The sequence below is a fragment of the Bombina bombina genome, chromosome 2 (assembly GCF_027579735.1).
Source record: "Bombina bombina isolate aBomBom1 chromosome 2, aBomBom1.pri, whole genome shotgun sequence".
NCBI classification, from domain to species: Eukaryota; Metazoa; Chordata; class Amphibia; order Anura; family Bombinatoridae; genus Bombina; species Bombina bombina.
The window spans coordinates 855,051,456-855,068,820 of NC_069500.1; the positions used below are offsets into that span (position 1 = coordinate 855,051,456).

The following is a 17,365-nucleotide window of genomic DNA, read 5'->3' on the forward strand; positions in this document are numbered from 1 at the left end:
GTTGCTCTGATTTTTTACATGTTTAGATAAAAGTCTAACCCTGTTCTTCTTGTCCAGGGTGCAAGGACTACCCCCCATAACTTGTGCCTTAGCTGCCATATTCCACTGTGCTTTATAAATAATAAATACCATAATAATAATTAGGTGACAAATATGACATTTTATCCCCTCCATATAAACCGAAAGTCACATACTGTCTGATAAAGGCAATACAAAATTACTTTTTTTAAAAATCACTTTTGTTTGCATTCAGTGTAGTGGCGGTTTTCCATTTGTGGATATACTTGTACACTAAAGTTATTTTCTGAAAGTGCCTGATCTGTTGAAAACGTAGATTATTGTGTGGGCAGTTCACAGTAGAAGTACTATAATTAAATTAAATGTATTAACTCAGCAATTATTGGTCAAACATTTAGCTATTACCATTTTTGTCTTTAATTAGTAACAACTCTGAAAACTATTTTTTGGTCATGGGATTATTATATAAATGGTATTTTGTCTATACTGTTTTCCTGATTTTATTATATATCAACAGATGATTCATATAAATAAAGCAAAGAAAAATGTTATGACCCACAGAAGTTTATATTGTTACCTTAACTTCAACATGAGCCATGAGAACAGCAAAGTTTGTTAAATGATTGCAAGAACATGTTGTATGTGTTTTGTTGGTTGATAGAAGTCTACATCCTTGTGTTGACCAATGTCCAGACATGTTGGTTTTTGAGTAGCTCCAAAAAGAGCAGTTTGGGTTAAAATTATCTTCAGATTGCTGTAAATTGAAAAACATATTTTTCATTGCTGAGTTACAACCAATATATTGTGATTTCAGATTTACAAAATGATGTTTTTTAACGCAAAAATACTTGTATATATAATTATTATGTATAAATGTACACATTTTGGTCCAGGACCATATGTTCCTTTGCAACTCATTAAATGTACAAATCATGGATTCATTATTAATTGACTGTCAAAGTTAAGGCTCTGATTAGATTTACTTTACAAATAACAAGGGCTATATAATCCATAACTTGTTTTTATTTATTTATTGATTTACCAAATTCTGTTTCAATAGTAAAACAAGGACCATTTCAATAGAACATTGAAATCAAATATGCTGTCTACCAGCTCTATAATTTGACCCTTTTATATCGAGAGAATAGTATTCTAAAAAATGTAATGTAATTACACTCCTTAAATGGCATACATATATTTCTATTTACAGGCATGTCTTTGAAAAAGCAGTGGGACTATTGTTTAGCAAATCTTTAAATACAATTTTCCCATTTATTGTACTCTGTTGTGATATTTTGCAATGATTACTCAGGATATAAGATGATTACTGAAAGTCCTGCTATATTGTTACATTGCAAAAAATAAGTTGTATATGATATGAAACATTATACCATGCACATGCTGTTATTGAGCACATGTATATAATTTCCTAGATTGCAGTAATATAATTCTATGGCATCAATTCTGGAATTTACATTATATTAAAAGGAAAAATGTATGAAAACATTTTCAATTTTATTTAAAGTCTTGTACAGTTCTTTATTTATTTATTTATGATTAGCACTCACTGTGATGAGAGCAGGATGTGATGTCACTAGTTTGGGGCGGGGCTTAGGTCCGGTGTCTGTGTCGCAGTTAGTTTAGTACCATCAACCTGACTAGATGTGAATTGCTATGCTCTGTAATAAAATAGAGTTGTACCATCATTGCTGTGTCCTGCCTATGTCCTGCATCTCATGACATGGTGTCAGAAGTTCTGGACTGCGCTTCTGTTCCTGATCGATTGCAATGTCAAAATTTACCCCACCTGAGCCTTTTGACTTCTCTCAGCCTGCAGCTTGGCCCACATGGCGTCAGCGGTTTCAGCGCTTCAGGATTGCTTCCAAACTGAACAAGGAGAGTGGTGAAGTACAAGTTAATTCTCTTTTATACTCTATGGGGAAAGATGTGGAGCCAGTGTTCAATGCTTTTACTTTCCAAGAAGGGGAAGAATTTAACTTTGATATAGTTATGGATAAACTCAGTGCCCACTTTGTGCCCAAAAGAAATGTGATTCATGAGAGAGCTTGTTTTCACAAACGTAATCAGCGTGTGGGAGAATCTGTGGAGTCATTTGTGCGCAGCCTGTATGAATTAGCTGAATTTTGTGAGTTTGGTGTTGCTAAAGAAGAGCAAATCAGAGACAGAATAGTTATTGGAATTGCAGATGCTGAAGTCTCCCTGAAGCTGCAGTTAGAGCCTGATTTAAAGTTAGATGGGGCTATTAGGATGGCCCGCCAGAATGAACTGGTGAAAAAGCAAAGTGCTGATCTGAGGTCTGAGAGTATTGTGGATGAAGTGCAACAGTCTAGGAAAACTGCTAGTGAAAGGCACAGTGTGAGCGGTAGATCTAAAGTACTGGAAAGGCCTAGAAGTGGATGGGCGCAACATGCCCGATGCACACGGTGCTACCGGGCTCATGATCAGAGTGCTATATGCCCGGCCAGAGATAAAAGATGCAGAAAATGCAACAGAATAGGCCATTTTGAAGTGGTGTGTAAAACTGAATACATTAAGGAGATGCAGGTGGACAGCGACCAGGAGGGTCAGGAAGTGTCTTTTGTGGGGTCCGTTGTGGAACGGACAAGCTCAGAGGAAGATTGGAAAGTTACTTTTACTGTAATGGGAGCCAAAGTTGATTTTAAGATTGACACAGGAGCAGATATCACTGTAATGTCTTTTTCTGAATTTATGAAACTGCCTCGACAGCCCCAGCTGGCGAAGGTTACTAAAAAATGTCCATAGTCCTGGTGGCCGCATTGATTGTGTGGGGAAATTTCTTGCCAGCTGTGAGTACAAGCAAAGGAAGTTCACCATGTGGGTGCATGTGATCCGAGGTCAGTGTGTTAACAGCTTATTGAGCAGAAAAGCAGCCTGTGACTTGGGCCTCGTGGCCAGAGTGAATGAGATTTCCGAAGATATGTTTGGCGAGTTGGGCCTACTGAACTGCAAACCTGTCCGTATAGCGCTTAAAAGTGACACAGTCCCATACAGTATTTCTACTCCTCGTAGAATTCCGTTCCCGCTCATGCCTCAAGTGGAGAAAGAGCTTATGCGCATGAAGTCTATGGGGGTTATTGAAGAGGTTGTTGAAGCGACCGATTGGTGTGCCTCCATTGTTCCAGTTGCAAAGAAAAACGGAAAGGTGCGCATCTGTGTGTACCTGAAAAGGTTGAATGAGGCAGTGAAGAGAGAGAGATTTGTGCTGCCGACATTAGAAGATATAGCTCCAAAGTTGGCTGGGGCGAAGTTCTTTTCCACATTAGACGCTTCTAGCGGCTTTTGGCAGATCCCCCTGGATCCAAAGTGCTGCAAACTGACTACCTTTATCACACCGGTAGGTCGGTTCTGCTTCTGTAGACTCCCCTTTTGGATATCCTCCGCTCCTGAAATCTTCCAAAGGGAGATGAGTTCTCTCCTGAGTGACCACGTGGGCACAGCGGTCGTCATGGACGACATTCTAGTGTATGGGTCTACAGTGGAGGAGCATGAGCAGCGTTTAAGTTGTGTGCTACAGGCTATCAAAGAGTCTGGGCTGAAGCTGAATAAAGAAAAATGTCATTTTAGGAAAACTGAATTATGCTACTTTGGGCATATCATCAACGGGGATGGCATCAAGCCAGACCCCGAGAAAATTTGTGCTATTGAACAGATGAAAAGCCCTTCTGATGTATATGAGCTGAGACAGATATTGGGCCTTGTAAATTACGTGGGCAAGTTTCTTCCAGATTTATCAACAGTTTTACACCCTATCACAGAGTTGCTTAAGAAAGATGTTGCCTGGGTCTGGGGACCTTCACAAGAAAAAGCTTTTCTGCATGCCAAGTCCCTGCTGGGGTCTGCCCCAGTGCTGGGGTTCTACGACCCTTCAAAAAAGACTGTGGTTAGTGCCGATGTAAGCAGTTATGGGTTGGGGGCTGCACTCCTGCAGCTGAACAGAAATAAACTACAGCCTATCGCCTACTGTTCCCGCACACTGACGGCTGCGGAGTCAAAATACGCTCAAATTGAGAAAGAGTGCCTGGCTGCAGTTTGGGCCTGTGAGCGCTTCCAGCGCTATCTAGTGGGTTTGGAGAAATTTAGTCTGGAAACTGACCACAAACCGCTAGTGCCTCTAATCAACTCTTATGACATTGACAAAACACCTTTGAGATGCCAGAGACTTTTAATGAGACTGCTCAGGTTCAATGTTCAGGCAGTGCATGTGCCGGGGAAACAACTGGTTGTGGCGGATACACTATCCAGGCTCCCGCTGGCTGCTGCTGAAGAATCCTCCACAGAATCGGATGTGAAAGTGTATGTTGATTCAGTTCTGGCCTCTAAGTCCATTTCTTCAAGGAAACTGGAAGAGATAAAGAAAGAGACATACTTGGACACAGATCTGCAAGAGGTTATAAAGTACATAAAAGAAGGCTGGCCCGAGAGCCGGGCAGCCTGGATGTCTTTAAATGCTTACCAGCCAGAGAGGTCACAGCTCACGGAGCTGGAGGGGTTGGTGCTGTTCCAAGACCGCATTGTAATTCCTGTCAGCATGAGGAAGGAGATGTTAAACAGGATTCACGATGGCCACTTAGGCATTACAAAGTGCAGAGAAAGAGCAGCTACAGCTGTGTGGTGGCCTGGGATCAGCTCCGACATTGCAAATCACGTGTCTACATGTGCCTTTTGCCGGGAAAGCCGGCCTACTCAGAGAAGGGAGCCCTTGATTTCTACTCCGCTGCCTGTGGGGCCGTGGCAGAAAATAGCTGCTGATTTGTGTGAACTGCACGGGAAAAAGTTTCTTGTTGTGATCGACTACTATTCCAGGTATTTGGAAATTGCACCCCTGAATGATATCACAAGTCAGGCCGTTATCATTCGCCTGAAGAGCTTCTTCGCCCGCTGGGGCATTCCAATGGAGCTAGTGAGTGATAATGGTATGCAGTTCGCTTCTACAGAGTTCAGTGCTTTCAGCAGGGAGTATGATTTTGTACATTCCACGTCAAGTCCACATTATCCGCAGGCCAACGGAATGGCTGAAAGGGCAGTTCAAACAACAAAATTCATTCTAAAGCAATCTGAGCCGTACCTAGCCCTCTTGTCATACAGGGCGACGCCCATTCAAGCCACCGGGTTTAGCCCGGCACAGCTGATGCTAGGACGCCAGATTCGCACCACTTTACCCTCAGTGGGTGTCTTCAAGCCGCCTGACCCTGTTCCTCGGGACGAAGTCCTTAGGAGGGATGAAGAGGCCAAAAAGGGTTATCGTTTCTTCTACGACAGGAGACATTCTGTCAGGCCTTTACAGGAACTGAAAGCGGGCCAAAGTGTCAGAATTAAACTGGATGATGAGAAGAAATGGAAGACGCCTGCTACGGTAGTGGGCCGCTCTCCAGAACCAAGGTCTTACACAGTCCTTACGGAGGGAGGGACGGTTACACGCCGTAACCGAAGACATCTTCAGCCTGTACCTGAGAGTCTGGAACTGGATGCCTCAGTACCACCGCCGGTGGGATCCCCTGTTCTAAGAGAGGTGCCTTCCCCTCAGCAAGATCACAGCGGGGATATATCTTTGTCTCCAGCAGACTCTAGTTCACCATCTTCTGTATCAGAGGACAGTTCATGCAAAGTTACATCAAGCGGAAGAGTGGTGAAACTTCCGGCCCGATACAGGGACTGACTTTAGCTAGAACAGTGAACGGAAGTATGGGCAGAATAATCCCATGGTCACTGTGGACTAGGGTAGTCTACCCCGATGTCCAAGTCAGGATGTAATTTATTTGTTTATGTTTTCTAACCTATTTGTTTATATAATGTTCGAAAAAAAAATGTTGTTGTATACTCTGTTCGTATACCTTGTTATTTGTTATATGCAAATGTATGCTTCGCCTTTGAAAAAGGGGAAGATGTGATGAGAGCAGGATGTGATGTCACTAGTTTGGGGTCGGGGCTTAGGTCCGGTGTCTGTGTCGCAGTTAGTTTAGTACCATCAACCTGACTAGATGTGAATTGCTATGCTCTGTAATAAAATAGAGTTGCACCATCATTGCTGTGTCCTGCCTATGTCCTGCATCTCATGACACTCACCTTAATATTTTTTACTGTAAAAACCAGAGGGTCGGCTAAATACACCTTACTAGTGGATTCTTTATAAACATGTTCCTTAATATAGCACTCATATATTTTACCTTAGCATCCTTTATGTTTATCAAACTGTCTTCATATATGAGATCACAACGAACAGACATCAATAGTTATTTTTTATACATTAAAGTATTTCCTCTAAAAATGTAAGGGAAAAAATGTAGCGGCACATATGGTCACAGAAATACTGGACACTTAAATGTTGGTGTTAGCTAAATGTTAGAGGCCTTCTATACAAATTAACTTTCTAGTAGGCATTGCTCTATTAAGCTTTTTTTTTAATATAATGCATAAATTACTTTCATAAAATTTGCAAACCTATGGAATTTTGCCTCTATTACTGAAGAAAAAGGTATCTTAACTGTATACCGGATTCAATTTTTAAAATAACTTTTGTATAAACAATATAGATATAACATAAGTCTGCATTTACTTCCAACAGAAAACAGAAACCTTATTTGTAGATCAAACCCATACTTAATCTTCATGCTTAGCACTCACCTTAATATGTTTTACTGTAAAAACCACTGGGTCGGCCAAATACACCTTACTAGTGGATTCTTTATAAACTGCTGCAGTAATGACAGGAGAGTTGACTATGACAGAGTGATTTGTGGTCAAAGCTTCAGTTCCTAATTTCATGCTGGCATTCTCTGTAGACAGATAGCGACCCAAATTGTTGTACAGGACAAAAGCAACTCTTATCTCTCCTGAAAAGTGGAAGTTAGGTATGAATGAGAAAGATTAACAAACTAGTTTTAAGAGGGTTACAGCAAATCAGTTCTGGTTTAAAATGTATTTCAAATAGGAAATGCTCACAATCTAAAGTTAAATAAAAGTTTATATATCTATCAATCTATCTATCTTATATAATATCTGTCATATAATTATCTATCTATATCTATGTATCTATCTCTATCTTACTGTGTGTGTATATATATATATATATATATATATATATATATATATATATATATATATAAAAAAAACTCATTGTGTAGTTCATTAACAAATCTAGACAGACCCAGAAGCTTGTTTTCCCACAGAAAACCTCTGAATTACATTGTTTCCAATGCAGCAAAGGATTCTGGGTAAGATATGCAAATTAAGTACACAATGACACAGCTTTTTACTTCAGCTAAGTTTATAAGCTGTGTGAACAGCGATACTTTGGCGTAAAGGGAACCTGCTGAAAAGCAGTCTGAAGTAAAAAGGTGTGTCATTGTGTACTTAATTTGCATATCTTGCCCAGAATCCTTTGATGCATTGGAAACAATGTAATTCAGAGGTTTTCTGTGGGAAAACAAGCTTCTGGGCCTGTCTAGATTTGTTAATGAACTACACAATGAGTTATTTTTTCTATATTTTGTGCGTAGTGGAGGATTTTAAACTCGCCTTTTATCTCCCCCTAATTTAAAATGTTGTTGTATTCTGCCTAGAATCAACTTCACCCAGCAGTGATTCTAACCTTCTAACATAGTAACATAGTAACATAGTAGATAAGGTTGAAAAAAGACTGAAGTCCATCGAGTTCAACCTATACAAATCTAAAATACTTACAAAAAGCTCCAGTTAAGCTTAAATAACCCCATTAAAATGTGACCCATTTAATACTAGCAATCATATCCATGAATTTTGTTTATATACAGAAATTTATCCAGACTATTTTTAAATGTATCTATGGTATTGGCATTCACTACCTCCTTTGGTAATGAGTTCCACAATTTTATTGCTCTTACAGTGAAAAAATGTTTCCGTTGCAGGAGATTAAATCTCCTTTCCTCCAACCTTAAATTATGACCTCTTGTCAGAACCAATTTTCTTGGAATAAAAAGAGCTTCTGCCATCTCTGTATATGGGCCTTGAATATATTTATATAAAGTAATCATGTCACCTCTCAAGCGCCTTTTTTCTAAAGAGAACAGACCCAGTTTGGCTAGCCTCTCCTCATAGGTTAATTTCTCCAATCCCCTTATTAGCTTTGTGGCCCTTCTCTGAACTTTTTCTAGTTCTGCAATATCTTTTTTAGCAATCGGTCCCCAGAACTGCACTCCAAACTCAAGGTGAGGTCTTACCAGGGCTTTATATAATGACAGAATTATGCTTTCCTCCCTTGAATCAATGCCTCTTTTAATACATGCTAGTATCTTATTAGCCTTTGAAGCCGCTGCCCTGCATTGTGCACTCATCTTTAGCTTGTTATCTATTACTACTCCCAAATCCCTTTCCTCCTGTGTTTGGCTAAGTCTTGTCCCATTTAAAAAATACATAGCCTGCTTATTTTTACTTCCAAAATGTAGAACCTTACATTTTTCCGTATTAAATCTCATTTTCCATTCACTTGCCCATAGTTCTAATTTTAGCAAATCCCTTTGCAAAGAGAGTTCATCCTGCTCTGACCTAATGACCTTACTTAACTTAGTATCATCTGCAAAAATAGAGATGTCGCTATTTAATCCTTGCTCCAAGTCATTTATAAAAATATTAAAAAGAACAGGGCCCAGTACTGATCCCTGGGGGACGCCACTGATTACCTTTGTCCAATCTGAGTATGATCCATTTACTGCTACTCGTTGCTCCCTATCTTTTATCCAGTTATTTATCCATGAGCTAACATTTTCAGCTATTCCCAGTCCCTTAATTTTGTGCATTAATCTCTCATGTGGCACTGTATCAAATGCCTTTGCAAAATCTAAGTATATCACATCAACTGATTCCCCTTTATCTATATTTTTACTTACTTCCTCGTAGAATCTAATTAGATTAGTTTGACATGATCTATTTCTCCTAAAGCCATGCTGATTAGAACTCATAATCTTGTTTACACGAATATGCTCATCAATATAATCCCTTATAATCCCTTCAAATATCTTCCCCACTATTGATGTCAGACTAACTGGTCTATAGCTTCCTGGATCATCCCTGCTTCCCTTTTTGAAGAGTGGCACCACATCAGCTTTACGCCAATCCTGGGGTACCATGCCTGAGGATAATGAGTCTTGAAAAATTAAGAGTAAAGGTTTGTCTATAACAGTGCTAAGTTCCCTTAACACCCTTGGGTGTATTCCATCTGGGCCTGGAGTTTTATTTACCTTAATATTTTTTAGTTTTTTCCTGATATCCTCTAAACAAAACCCAGTTAGTGGTATGGACTGGCATGTTCTATTCTGTTCCAAAGTATCATTCAATGGTTCCTCTCTTGTGTATACTGAAGAAAAAAACTGGTTTAGTACCTCAGCCTTCTCCCTGTCATTATTTATCATGCTACCCTCCACACATTTTAATGTACCTATATTATCCTTCTTAGATTTTTTGCTATTTATGTACTTAAAGAACCTTTTAGGGTTAGACTTAGAATCCTTGGCAATTAATTTTTCATATTCAATTTTGGCTAATTTGATTGCTTTTTTGCATGCTTTGTTACATTCCTTATAAATATTGTATGCTGAGTCTGTACTATTTTCTTTTAATAATTTAAATGCCCTACGTTTTTTCCTAATTTCTTTTAACACATTTATATTTAGCCATAACGGCTTATTTTTTTTATTTTTATTTTTATAACCATATGGTATGTATTGATATGTATATTTATTTAACACATTTTTAAATATTATCCATTTATCCTCTGTATTTTTATTAGAAAATACATTGTCCCAATTTATATTATTTAATGATTTCCTTAAATCGTTGAATTTTGCTTTCTTGAAATTAAAAGTCTTAGTTAAGCCTTTAAAACACTGCATATGAAAAGAGATTTCAAATGTGACCATGTTATGATCACTGTTACCCAAATGTTCTTTGATTTCTATGTTTGATATTATATCTGTATTGTTTGATAGCACTAAATCCAATATAGCTTTACTCCTAGTTGGCTCCTCTATTAATTGTGACAAGAAGTTATCCCTGAGAACATTTAAAAATCTATCCCCCTTAGCTGAATTACTAGTTTCATTGGCCCAGTTTATATCAGGGTAGTTAAAATCTCCCATAATTACAGCACTGTTATTAGCAGCCTTACCTATTTGCATTAGTAGTTGAGTTTCCTCTGGGTCACTAATGTTGGGAGGCTTGTAGCATGTTCCTAGTAATATTTTTTTTAGGATTTTTCCCCCCACTCTTTATTTCAACCCACAGGGTCTCTACATTGTCACTTGCATCATAAATATCTTCCCTTATTGTAGGTTTAAGGTCAGGTTTAATATACATGCAGATTCCTCCACCCCTTTTATTATTCCTGTCCCTCCTAAATAATGTATACCCCTCTAAGTTAACTGCCCAGTCATGTGAATCATCCCACCAAGTTTCAGTTATACTGATAACATCATAGTCCTCTTCTGCAACTAAGAGCGTCAGCTCCCCCATTTTACCTGTCATGCTTCTTGCATTTGTTGTCATACATTTAATTTTCATGTGCTTTCTGCTGCTACTTGGTGTACTTTCCTCTATACTTTCTAATGTGACATTTCTTAAGTCATCCCTTCCTTGAGATATTAATGGAGAGACATATTCAGACACTGATCTCTCTGTTCTATTTTGTTCAAATTGACCCTCCCCCCCTTTGCCTAGTTTAAAAGGTTCTCTAAACGTGCTACCATCCTTTCCCCCAACACACCTGCACCCATGTCATTCAGGTGCAATCCATCCTTACTGTACAATTTGTACCCTAGTGAAAAATCAGCCCAGTGTTCTAAAAAGTCAAACCCCTCATTTTTACACCATGTTTTTAGCCATGAATTAACAGACCTTAGCTCCTTCTGCCTTACTGAGTTAACACACGGCACTGGTAATATCTCAGAAAATATTACTTTGGATGTCCTTGCTTTAAGCTTGCTACCTAACTCCCTGAAGTCATTTTTTAGGACTCTCCATCTCCCACTGATTTCTTCATTAGTACCAATATGCACCATGACTGCAGGATCAGACCCGCATCCTTCTAACAATCTATCAATACGCTCCACAATATGCCTAACACGAGCCCCTGGAAGACAGCAAACTGTTCTATGTAAAGGGTCTGGATGACAAATTACCCTATCAACCTTCCTTATAATAGAGTCTCCTACCACCAACATCTGCCTCTGGCCCTGACTTGTATGCCCCTCTTCCATGACTGAAGGACTGCCCACCATAGTATGCTCCTCTTCCACAGCTAAAGGACTGTTCACTATACTAGGCAACACGGCCCTCTCTGACACTGCCACCCCTGAACTGATATCCCCAACATCTTCACTTAATCTTGCAAATCTATTGGGGTGTACCAGCTCAGAACTGGCCTGTCTCTTCCGCTTACTTCGCCCTCTAACTGTGACCCAGCTACATCCTGGAGTCTCCTCATCTGAATCCTCCCCATTCCCACTGCTGGAACCATTAACAACCAGCTCAGTCCTATCCATTTCCCTTTCAAGTGTCTGAATTTCATGTAGTGTTGCAATTCGTTCCTCCAGATCCCCAATACGAGTTTCTAAAGAGACAATATGCTCGCACTTGCCACAAACATATAATCCCAGAAGCGGCTGCTCCAGTGATGCAAACATGTGGCAAACTGTACACTGAATGAGATTCTCACACATTCTTAATAAAAGGTTTAACTTAAAAGTATTAAATAAATATATTTCCCCTTGGTTACCCCAAAACCTTGTTTGCCTAACTACCTTGGTTAGCTAACTATTATACTTAAACAGACAATGTTACTTTAACAGAGAATCAATACAGCAAGCCTAAAAAAGGCTGATGAGTGGCAAAAACCACAAAACAGTCTGTCCTGGGATGGTTATGAATCACTGCACTAACCCTAGCTAAGTTTATAAGCTGTGTGAACAGCGATACTTTGGCGTAAAGGGAACCTGCTGAAAAGCATTCTGAAGTAAAAAGTTGTGTCATTGTGTACTTAATTTGCATATCTTACCCAGAATCCTTTGATGCATTGGAAACAATGTAATTCAGAGGTTTTCTGTGGGAAAACAAGCTTCTGGGCCTGTCTAGATTTGTTAATGAACTACACAATGAGTTATTTTTTCTATATTTTGTGCGTAGAGCAGGATTTTAAATTCGCCTTTTATCTCCCCCTAATTTAAAATGTTGTATATATATATATATATATATATATATATATATATATTATTATGTATTCAGCCTCAAAGTAGTGACATATATATGGTATATGTCTCTTACAAAGTAGAAGAAAGTATTCAAGGCACTTTATGTAAGTGTCACTTTATGTAGGCAAAGTACCCATTTTGAGATAAATTTAAAAATAAAATGAATTGTAAACAGCTATAAAGCTGGGAAAAGACAAAGGGGCGATTTATGAATGTGCGAGGGGACATGATACCCATGTCCCCCCCACATCAATACTGTCAACATGTATCATTGCACAAGTATTTCTAGTGAAATGCTTGTGCAATGCTGCCCCCTGCACATTTGTGGGCAATCAGCCGCTAGCAGGGGGTGTCAATCATCCCGATCATATCTGATCGGATGATTGCTGTCCGCCACCACAGAGGTGGCGGACAAGTTAAGGAGCAGCAGTCTTAGGAGAGTCTGCAGCATACAGAAACAACTCAAACCAAAGATATACAAAATATGGTGTATAAGAAAGTGGTTTCATATGTCACAATTAAAATGTGAAGAAACTGCTTTATTACTAAGAATAAATCTAGTTTTCCTCTCACAAATGTGTAATGACATATTCAGGACCAAAGTCATAAACTATATGACTGGATTGAGGAAAACATTTATGTTTCAGGAAAAGTAGTCTCATAAGACCTCCAAAAGCTGCTTGTAAGGATTTAGTCGTAATAAATTAGTAAAAATTGGAGAAACTATGCAAAGAAGATCATGTATCCGCTAAACAAAGCTCCACTGAACTGAGAGCAAAATGAAGCTTTAGATCTAGAGCTTCAAACCTGGAACATACTCAGTATTTCCTAAGCATATATGCCACCAGTACAGAAGAACAAATCTATCTAGCAAAAACGTTAGAACTTTATTGTCATTTCTGAATGGAGCACAAACAGATAATCAGTCTTCCCGATTTAATGTGTTGTCTTCATATAATAATTAGGACTCTCACCACATCAAGTTTGTGATAAAGAGCACCATTATTATTAAGAGGAATGGACCAAGTTTAAAATAATTTCAGAGTTAATATTCTAAAAGTGAACCCTATTAAGAAGACAATAAGTCCTTACTCTGATAAAAGACCAGATACATAGATGGAAAAATAGAGCATCTCTCTGTGAAACCTGATTAGTGGCTAGATTACTAGTTGAGCGATAACATTGCTAGATGGAAGCTTTTTGTGCACATCGGATTGCACTCGTATTACAAGTTGAAAGGAGAATGTTTGCGTGTGAGCATAACCCAGCACAGGCAAAAAAATGTTTGTGACCATGTTAACTTATTCTCCCATAGGGGTCAATTTACTATTGTGCGGACGGACAAGATACTATGTAGCGTATCATGACCGCCGCACATCAATAAATGCTGACAGCATACGCTGTTGGCATTTATCATTGCACCAGCAGTTCTGGTGAACTGCTGGTGCAATACCGCCCCCTGCAGATTTGCGGCCAATCAGCCGCTAGCAGGGGGTGTCAATCAACCCGATGTATTCGATCGGGCTGATTGCTGTTTGCCACCTAAGAGGTGGCGGACGAGTTAAGGAGCAGCAGTCTTAGGACCTCTGCTTCTTAACTTCCGCTTCAAGCGGAACTGAAGTGGAGTGGGTCGGAAGCAGCATCCGCTGCTTCATAAATCGACCCGATAGAGCGTCAAAAAATATTAATATTTTACATTCCATTGTTCTTCACATATAGAAATATATGTTCTATTTATTCTTAAATACACACACACACATATATATATATATATATATATATATATATATATATAAATAAATGACCCATAAACAGGCTCAGCTTTGGTTGCTATCGCACTCACATAAAGCTACACTATTTACAGAATCATAGGCAGTTAACCCCGGGCCAAAAGGTGAATTACAGAAACAGACAAAGCAACACACAAATAAAAAAGTCCAGCACTTGCCTGGCTCTCAGCTAGGATTAAAACCAAAACTGGAAGACTTAATTACCGCATTTGGCCAAATGGGACAAGCTCAGGTACCACATCAAGGTCTCTTCCAAGTACCTGAGTCCCTAATACAGCCACAAAACTGCGGCCATGCACACAAATGCAAGCTAATAATCAAACTGTGAACAAGTCAGGGTTCACAGACTTATGTAATCACCCTGGGCGTAAGCAAAACAAGGAGAAAGGACAGCACATCCAGACCGGGTACACATCCCATGACCCATAAACAGGCTCAGCTTTGGTTGCTATCGCACTCACATAAAGCTACACTATTTACAGAGTCACAGGGAGTTAACCCTGGGCCAGCCTGGGTGCAGGCCCAAAGGGTGAATTACAGAAACAGACACTGCAACACCCAAATAAAAAAGTCCAGCACTCGCTCACAAGCTCTCAGCTAGGATTATAAGCAAAACTGGATGAGTTAGTTACCTGGGACAAGCTCAGGTACCACGTCAAGGTCTCTTCCAAGTATATATATATATATATATATATATATATTTAATAATAACATAGGAAAGTAAAATATGCATTTTGACCATCGATCTAGATTTTAATGTAGTTGGGTTAGAACACATGAAAACTTAGTAATCTTAAAATGTGTTATTGAAATATAACAAAATATTAAAAAAAAATATTAAAATTATTAAACATACTGTAAAATAATATAAATAATCCATGGTATATATATTTCAATAATGCACCTTAAGATTACTAAATTTTCATGTGTGCTAACCGACCAAATTAAATCTAAATCCTAAACAGGATGCACAAAACGCATAATTTTTTCCTTTGTTTTTCACATAGAAAATAATGTACTTTTCTATATATCTGATACTGGTCATGTAAAATATACACACACACACATATATATTATATATATATATATATATATATATATATATATATATATATATATATATATTATATATATATATATATATATATATATATATATATATATATATATATATATATATATATACCTATAGGAATAATGCCCTTCTGTGTCCAATCTTGAGCTAGATGAATTATCGAATGTGTTGGCTTGAAATCACCCAAGAAATCCAAAGAACCAGCAAAAAGATTTAAATCAGAAATGATATACAACATTTCTATTGAATTGTTTGTAAACAGGATCTTGCTGGCACACAGCATGGTTATCTTGTAGTTTCCAAGCAGAAATCCATATTAGACTGCTAAGTTTCTTAAGAAATCCCCTTACTGATCATGACCCCATGGAACATTAATGGCAGAGACTACACTGCTGTTGATCTCAGACCAGAGAATGTGGACAACTTCTGGCATGCCAACCATAATAAACACCCAACTCTGTCAGCTAATGTATACCATAGCATAGTTTATGACAAAACGTCTGGTGAGACCACTATCACTAAGTGTTGACATGATTCTAAAATGTACCCCAACCTCAAAGATCTGTGGAGATCAATGCCCAGGTTGTAGTAAACTTCTTCTTTAAAAGATGTCTTTTTTAAATTTAGATTTCTTACATTCATTTAGGGATGCATTAATTTAAAAGGAGAAATAAATTCCAAGAGAGAGATCACTGGAATTGCAATTCCCCTAACTACCATGACATTTCTTAAACAAAGAAACACATGAAATTGAGATCCCTGTAAACTTGAGAAATGTTCTTATAACAAATGGCTGCAGGAGAGAGAGCATACTAAGTAAATTTGTTTAAGGCCTCAAGCAAAACTTTTGCAAGGTTGTACCTTATACAGAAATGCATTGCTCTTAGTTTTGTACTTTCAGGAATTTAGTAGTTGCTCAATGAGCAAACCACATATAAAAATTAAGTAGCGTTTTTTCCCAAAAATGTACCTGGCATTCTGTGTCCAATTTAGGACATTGTGAACTGTCAGTTACATAGTAGATTGAATGCTCATTTCCACATGACATGGACAAGCACTTTGATTTGTGACACCTTAAGGCTGCTGTCACAGTCAGTCACTTGGCATTTCTGCATATCCAAAATACCTTTTGACCATAACCGTGACCTTTACCAACAAAGGTCACTATCACTGTTGCTGTCAGAGCATGGCATTTCTGCTTATCCAAAATACCTTGTAACTATGACTGTAACTGTAACTAACAAAGATCACTGTCAGAATTGCTTGACAATTCTGCTTATCCAGAATGCATTTTGACTGTGAAAGCGACCATGTCCAATAAAGGTCACTGTTGCTATCAGAGTCACTTGACATTTAAAGCTTTTCCAAATACCTTGCTACAATGAAAGTGACTGCGACCATTTCTGTTTCTAGTCACTTGACGTTTCTGCTTCTAATCTTTTGACCATGACTGTGACCTTGGCTTTTGGACCTTTCTTTGTCTTTTCTTAGTACCAACAGAAAACAGAGAATTTATCGGGTAGTGGGCTATATTTCATTTAGCTAAAGGGCCTTCTGCTGCAATTACATAGTCTATGACTAGCTCACAAGAGTACATCTACATTTTGCAATAGCTCTAGTCAAAGTGATTGGAAAGGTCTGAGCTTCCTCTAGTCTCCCACCTTCCTATGCTAGGTTAAGGTTTGATTTGGCAAGCCTGAATGTTTAAAATCCAACATTTATTGTCTGTCTGGCTGTCCTTAACATCAACCATTTACAGGACTGGACAAGGGACTATGGGTACACAAATGGTTAGACCCACTGTACATCAATACAAAGAAGCTGATTAGCCAAACAATATAGTGCCCCCCCCCTTCCAGCACATTTTTTGTCACCAAATGGCAAAGATACATTACTTAATTGTTTTGATCAAGCAATCTTTATCAGTTTATTCTAATAATATGTATTCTTCTGTTAATGAATTGAAAAGTTCCAAAGCAGAATACACACCTATTATATATATATATATATATATATATATATATATATATATATATATATATATATGGTCTTAGACCAGAGAGTGCTGTCTCCTACTTGCTATATTTCAACCCACATTGTAGCACCTTGGCATATGTTGAACTGTTCGTGAGAGTGTATATATATATATATATATATATATATATATATACACACACATATACAGTAATGGCCAAAAATATTGGCACCCCTGCATTTCTGTCAGA

The 17,365-nt window shown here is 38.2% G+C and overlaps 1 protein-coding gene across 1 annotated transcript in view; it reads right to left on the reverse strand.

Moving 5' to 3' along the window:
- ADGRL3 (adhesion G protein-coupled receptor L3) overlaps nt 1–17,365 on the reverse strand; it is a 1,741,359-nt gene that overhangs the window by 236,490 nt on the left and 1,487,504 nt on the right. The window contains exons 15-16 of the mRNA XM_053703187.1: nt 6,682–6,890; nt 596–772 (exon numbers count right to left, since the gene is read on the reverse strand). Of these exons, the coding sequence (XP_053559162.1) occupies nt 596–772; nt 6,682–6,890 (386 nt within the window). The remainder of the gene's footprint in view (nt 1–595; nt 773–6,681; nt 6,891–17,365) is intronic.